The sequence below is a fragment of the Leptonychotes weddellii genome, chromosome 5, assembly GCF_054177405.1.
Source record: "Leptonychotes weddellii isolate Sample4059 chromosome 5, ASM5417740v2, whole genome shotgun sequence".
Taxonomy (NCBI): Eukaryota; Metazoa; Chordata; class Mammalia; order Carnivora; family Phocidae; genus Leptonychotes; species Leptonychotes weddellii.
Window position 1 is genome coordinate 24,721,358 of NC_138373.1, and position 7,003 is coordinate 24,728,360.

Below are 7,003 nucleotides of genomic sequence, written 5' to 3' on the forward strand. Positions count from 1 at the left end.
TGTAAATACTCTCTATGTTGTTCTGTACCTTGCTTTTTTCATTTAGGTCTAAGAGTTCATCATTTATCAGTATACAAGGAGCTTTCACTTGTAAGAACTGTTTAGTTTTACTTTGGATGAATGAACCATGTCTCCTGTTCAGGTTTACTGTCACAAACATTGCTGCCGCCAGTAACTCTGTATGTGTGTCATTTATCATGCAAGCAAGTGTTTCTGGAGATTAAAGTCTTAAAAGTGGGATTTCTCGGGCGCCTGGGTGGCTCAGTTGGTTGGGCCACTGCCTTCGGCTCAGGTCACGATCCCGGACCCGCATCGGGCTCCCTGCTCAGCAGGGAGTCTGCTTCTCCCTCTGACCCTCCCGTCTCATGCCCTCTCATCTCATTCTCTCTCTCAAATAAATAAATAAAATCTTTAAAAAAAAAGTGGGATTTCTGAGCCAGATAGTTTGTATATTTGTAATTTTGATAGATATTGCCAAATTTCCTTCCGTGGAATTATGCCAGTTTATAGCACCACCAGCAGTGCATGACAATATCTTTGCCCACACCTTGCCTGCAAGGCTCCTAGCAGACCTAAGGGCTGTTGCCAAGCTGCAAGGTGAGAAATATGTCAGCATAATTTTAGTTTACATTTTTCTTATGAATCATGTTAAATGTCTTTTTAATGTGTTTTAAGGCCCGTTTATATTTCCTTTACTATGAACTATATCCTTTGCCCGGTATCCTGTCTCATTTTTTGGTTCTATTCTTACAATTTACATTTACTCTTTATAAGGGAAATTAGTCCTTCCATTTTAATTATGCATAAAACAATACCTGGTTCCCCTTGAATTTGCTGTATTGTTATAAACAGCTGTTCAGTGTGGGGAATTGATCTTCATCTAATGAGTCTCTGAAAAACTTATTTTCTGCCCAGTGTACCTCAGCACTATGCTCCATAGTTCTTAGGCTGGCATTTAATTAAAAACAAAAAAAATGAGAGAAAATTATTCACAGTTTGTATATTTAGTAGATATTCAACAAAAATAAGGGTATTTATCTCCTAGGATTTGAATTTTTAAAATCTTTTTGTTCCCCGGATTATCAGTACTTTATATACATAAATTTCTTACATTTATCTGAATTTTTGCCTTCTAGGCCATTAAGTGGATTTCAAGTCTGACAGATTTCTGTGAAAATACTGTGTCTCTAGGTTTTGTTTTATTGCTTTATTCGTATTTTGAATAATGCTCTTTTAATATAATTCATTTTGATTAACAGAATCCAGAATATTGGAGAACAAGGTCATATAGCTTTGCTGGGGCATAGTCTGGGAGCTTATATTTCGACTCTGGACAAAGAGAAGCTTAGAAAACTTATGACCAGGATACTTTCAGACACTACGTTATGGCTATGCAGAATTTTCAGGTAAGGACATATATGAGTTGGCTACAGACTGTTTTCTGGAGCTATGCTACCTAAGTTCATGTCTGCTTCTTCCCCTTCCTCTTGAAGGGTTGCTTAATCTCTGAATATCTCAGTTTCCCCATCTGTTAAATGGGGAGAACAATATTTATGTTATGGTATTGTTACGAGGATTAAATGAGCAAAAGAATAAGAGTATGTCAAGAGCCAAGAACATAAGCACATATAGTTTGGATAATGTCAGAGTTACTTGTTTTTAGGATTCCTGCTTGGCATATGTTGATAGAAGATAGAGTAGGAAAATGCTTCAAGTATTTTTAATCAAAATACTAGCTTGTGCTTTAGTAGAAGGGAAATGCTGCCATAAGGAATTTGAGTGTGTGTTATGAAATTGAAATTTGCTTTATGCTGTGATAATGTTGGCATTATTAAGGAATTATAGCAGGTAAGGAAGACATAGGACCAGTGGTATTTTTGTGTTTATGCTGTTACTTTTAAAGAAAAGGAATGTTTGCCTAACCCTGTAAGATTTAACTTGAGAGACTCGCTTTCAGATGTTGGAAAAGAGTATAAGTTTGCCTAACTGTATTGCAAAGGAGAAATTTTCTTCTAATATTCCACCACCTGTAATTGACATTCTCTCTCCTTTTCTAAACTATTTTTTTTTTTTTAAAGATTTTTATTTATTTGCAAGAGAGAGAATGAGAGACAGCATGAGAGGGAGGAGGGTCAGAGGGAGAAGCAGGCTCCCTGCCGAGCAGAGAGCCCGATGCGGGACTCGATCCCGGGACTCCAGGATCATGACCTGAGCCGAAGGCAGTCGCCTAACCAACTGAGCCACCCAGGCGCCCCTCTCTCTCCTTTTCTAGAAAGCAGACCAAGAAGAGTAATCGGCCCCAGGCAGATAATAGTGAAAGCAAAAGTTAGGCTGCCTAGCATTTTTGACAATTTTATTTACTTCGGATGTTTTAGGGCTGAAATGCTAAGACTGAGCCACCCAGGTACCCTTCCTCTGTTCTTTATAACCTCCAGCTGTAAGGTGTGGTCAGCCATCTAAGATGAGGGTGATCCCTATCTTCCTTTGACTGTTCTAGGTGACAATTTCTAGGTTAAGAAAATAGTTAGTTCCAGGATTGTAAGATTAGGATTGTAAAATCAGAGTTAACCAAAGATAAGACCATACTGATATATGGCTGTCTCTTAACAGGTATGAAAATGGCTGCGCTTATTTCCACGAAGAAGAAAGAGAAGGACTTGCAAAGATTTGTAGGCTTGCTATTCATTCTCGTTACGAAGACTTTGTAGTGGATGGTTTCAATGTGTTATATAACAAAAAACCTGTCATATATCTTAGTGCTGCTGCTAGGCCTGGCCTGGGCCAGTACCTTTGTAATCAGGTAATGTGGTATACGGTGGATATTTTAAAGCAATTGTGTTTTGTTCTGTCCTGAAACTTTATAGTATGTAGACCCATTTCTTTAGCTGCAGTTTTTTTCAAATGAAAAGAAACATATGCTTGTTTTGTCATTATCAGAAAATATATAAAGGTATATTAATTTTCAGATATATATGTGTGTGTGAAAAAAATATATATATATTAGAGAGCGCACGCACACGCAAGCGGGGGTAAAGGGAGAGGGAGAGAGGGAATCTTAAGTAGGCTCCATACTCAGTGTGGAGCCTGACATGGGGCTCAGTCCCACAACCCTGAGATCATGACCTAAGCTGAAATCAAGAGTTGGACACTTAACTGACTGAGCCTCCCAGGCACCGTGTGTGTGTGTGTGTGTATTTATTTTTTTAGTTGCCCAAAGGCAGCCACAGTCAACGTTTTTTTTCCCCAGACTTTAATCAAAGAGTTTTTACATGGTTATGTCTGGCTTTTTTCACTTAGGGTTATAACAGGTACATACGCTGTATCAACAGTTCCTCCAAGTACAGTTTATTTTTAATATCTTCATAATATTCCTTCAAGTGACAGTATGGTATTTTACTACTGTTTCCCTTTTGGGCAATTAAAATGTTCACATTCTTTTATTTTCTCTGACCATTTTCAGGTAATGCTCTTTGCATAGGATTATTCTGGACATCTTTGTGTGTAAAGCTTTTTCTATATTTAGAAAATACTTTCTAGATTATATTATATAGATTTTCAGAGTCTATCTAGAATTGGTAGATCAAAGAACATTACCATTTTTGAATTTCATGGTACAGGTAGCCCAATTAGGGGGCTACAAAAAAATGTTCAGCCTCTTGGCCAACATTGTTTTAAAACCCATAGGATTGGAGGGTTTGTCTTTTGTAAGATGGAGGAATCCTGGGGTGATACATGGGGGAAACTCTGAGACCTAAGTTGATTATGAGCTGTGGTCACTGGTGGCAAGAAGGTTTGTCCTCTTTTTTTTTTGGTTTTTTTTTTTTAAGATTTTACTTATTTATGAGAGAGAGCAGGGGGAGGAGCAGAGGGAGAGGAACAACTGACTCCATGCTGAGCGCGGAGCCCAACACGGGGCTCGATCTCACAACCCTGAGATCATGACCCGAGCTGAAACCAAGAGTCAGATACTTAATTGACTGAGCCACCAGGCACCCCTTATATCCTCTTTTTAGTGTGTATAGAATGAGCAGATTTATAATATCCTTACAGGAACCTGGAACAAATTACTTCCTGAGTATCTACTACAGGCCAGGTTCTTATGGACCCAAAGTTGTCTTGGACAGCAATCCAATCTTCAAACTCCGTATGGGGGTGGGGGTGTACCTGGCTGGCTCAGTCACAAGAGCATGCAACTCTTGATCTCAGGGTCATGAGTTCAAGCCCCACACTGAGTGTAGAACTTACTTAAAAAAAAAAAAAAAAAAAGCTATATAAAGGTATTTTGTTAAGTGAGAAAGGCAGATGGCAAAATAGTATATATAAGATGGTCATATTCATGTTTTTGAAAGTGTTTATGTGTGAGGCGCCTGGTTGGCTCAGTCAGTGGAGCATGCGACTCTTGATCTCAGGGTCGTGAGTTCAAGCCCCACGTTGGGCACAGAACTTGCTTTAAAAAAAAAAATAAAGTGTATATGTATATGTTTTTCATACCCAAAAAATATTTATATAAATACTTAGAAAATATTTAGAAGGTTTTATACTAACCTCTTAACAGTAGTGGCTTGATGGCTTATGGGGTGGGAGGGCATTTTAATTTTTTTATTTTTATTTTTTTTGAAGATTTTATTTATTTATTTGACAGAGACACGGCGAGAGAGGGAACACAAGCAGGGAGAGTGGGAGAGGGAGAAGCAGGCTTCCCGTGGAGCAGGAAGCCTGATGCGGGGCTCGATTCCAGGACCCTGGGATCATGACCTGAGCCGAAGGCAGATGCTTAACGACTGAGCCACCCACGTGCCCCGGCATTTTCACTTTAAACTTCTTTATTTTTTATTGTGTGTTTTACTTGGGCTTCAGTTTCATAATTTAAAAAGAAAGGGAAGAAAGTGTGCTCATTAAATTTTTGGTCTTGAAATGGTGCTACCAGGTCTTAGTTACCCAGAACACTATCCTGCAACTGTTTAAAAATTTCTGAAACTATAAACTCCTCAAGGATTTGGAAGCTAAAAATAAAGAATATAAAATTTATTTGATAATTACTATCTCCATTCATAACACTGACTTCGTTTCTTTTAAGAAATGTACATCTGCTAATCCATATTTATTGCTTCTTAGGGAGTGGGTGGATCCATAAATGAGATCCTGTTCTTTGAATGCCTTTTGCTGGTGTTATTTATTACTAATGCTTGGAGGAAGGATCCTAAATTATCTCCCAAAATGCTTAGAGCTTGGTTATTTCTTGGTTTGGAAAAGTGTTGTTTATTTTTTGGTATATTCTAGAATATAACAAAGATACTCATTTAGAACATAAGTTGATAGTTACTCATTTCGTTGACACAGAGAATATTACATTGTCTGTATCTTCTTATAAGAATCTCAGCGCCTGGGTAGCTCAGTCCGTTAAGCATCTGCCTTCGGCTCAGGTCATGATCCCGGGGTCCTGGGATTGAGCCCTGCATCAGGCTCCTTGCTCAGCCAGGAGCCTGCTTCTCTCTCTCCCTCTGCCCCTCCCCTGCTTGTGCTGTCTTGCGAGTGTGCACTCTCCCAAGTAAATAAATAAAATCTTTAAAAAAAAGAATCTCTGCTCCTGGAAATACACCCTTTTTTTAAACTTGACTCTCTAGATGTCCTTCAACATCTGCTTATAATATTAAGAGTTCCTAAGGAGAGAGATTGTTTAAAAAAGAGTAATTGTGACTTTTCTTAGAGCCACATTCTTTAGGGGGCATAAATGAATGGGGACAAAGCTCTTTCTTACGAAATTGTATGTTTCTTCTTGCAGCTCGGGTTGCCCTTCCCCTGCTTGTGTCGTGTGCCATGTAACACTATGTTTGGATCCCAGCATCAGATGGTGAGTCCTCTTTTTGGTTTGTAAAATAGTATGGAATTGTGTTTTGAAACCGTGTCTTCCTTTCAACTGAATTCTGTTTGCTGGCCTCCAGATAATTATTAGCTTGTTCATTTATCGCTTATATCTTCCTATTGTATAATATGTGCTTACGGGTTTGAACGTCCATGAAGATTGGCTGGCATATAGGTCAGAAACACCTGCCTCTTAAGGAATCTTGTCATTACTATATCACCTGCTTTAAGTAGAAACATGGGAGTCCAGTTAAGCACCAGAAATTTCTTCTAAAGCTCGTCCTTTGAAAGGTTATCGTTGTCTGGCTTTGTGAATGGCAGATTTTAAAAATGTGGGATTGGAATTGGATTCTGCTTTTTTCCCTTAATTTTTAAAAATTTTTTAATTTGGGCGCCTGGGTGGCTCAGTCGTTAAGCGTCTGCCTTCGGCTCAGGTCATGATCCCAGGGTCCTGGGATCGAGTCCCATATCGGGCTCCTTGCTCCGCGGGAAGCCTGCTTCTCCCTCTCCCACTCCCCCTGCTTGTGTTCCCTCTCAGGCTGTGTCTCTCTCTGTCAAATAAATAAATTCTTTAAAAAAAAAAAAAAATTTTTTTTTTTTAATTTAAATTCAATTAACATAGTGTATTATTAGTTTCAGTGGTAGAGTTCAGTGATTCCTCAGTCCTATATAACATCCAGGGCTCATTACATCACGTGCCCTCCTTAATGCCCATCACCCAGTTACCCCATTCCCCACCCACCTCCCCTCCAGCAACCTTCAGTTTGTTTCCTATGATTAAGAGTCTCTTATGGTTTGTCTCCCTCTCTGATTTCATCTTGTTTTATTTTTCCCTCCCTCCCCCTATTCTGCTTATTTTTAGACATTCAAGTGTTAAGCCTTCCCATACTGAAGCCAGAAACAAAAGGGATAGGTTTTAGGGTTCCGTGTTTCTTTTTCCAAGGTAGTTTGATCTTCCGGTTTGGATACATCAATGAGTAATATTAGAGATAAATTTTTGGCTATTTGGGGGGGGGGGTGGATTGAGAGAATATTTTTTTAAACATAAGTATTTAAAACTAGAGAAATATTTGTCCGTATATATGCAGTTTTAAACTTTGATCTCATTTAACTGATTTTTGTAGTTAGTCTTCAAGGGAAA

At 38.7% G+C, this 7,003-nt stretch overlaps 2 protein-coding genes across 2 annotated transcripts in view; one reads left to right on the forward strand and one right to left on the reverse strand.

The window, feature by feature from the left end:
* NTAN1 (N-terminal asparagine amidase) overlaps window positions 1-7,003 on the reverse strand; it is a 192,996-nt gene that overhangs the window by 147,485 nt on the left and 38,508 nt on the right. The window lies entirely within an intron of this gene.
* The window catches only part of PDXDC1 (pyridoxal dependent decarboxylase domain containing 1), a 51,141-nt gene that overhangs the window by 19,043 nt on the left and 25,095 nt on the right, over window positions 1-7,003 (forward strand). Inside the window, exons 5-7 of the mRNA XM_081819976.1 lie at window positions 1,260-1,406; window positions 2,611-2,800; window positions 5,783-5,851. Of these exons, the coding sequence (XP_081676102.1) occupies window positions 1,260-1,406; window positions 2,611-2,800; window positions 5,783-5,851 (406 nt within the window). The remainder of the gene's footprint in view (window positions 1-1,259; window positions 1,407-2,610; window positions 2,801-5,782; window positions 5,852-7,003) is intronic.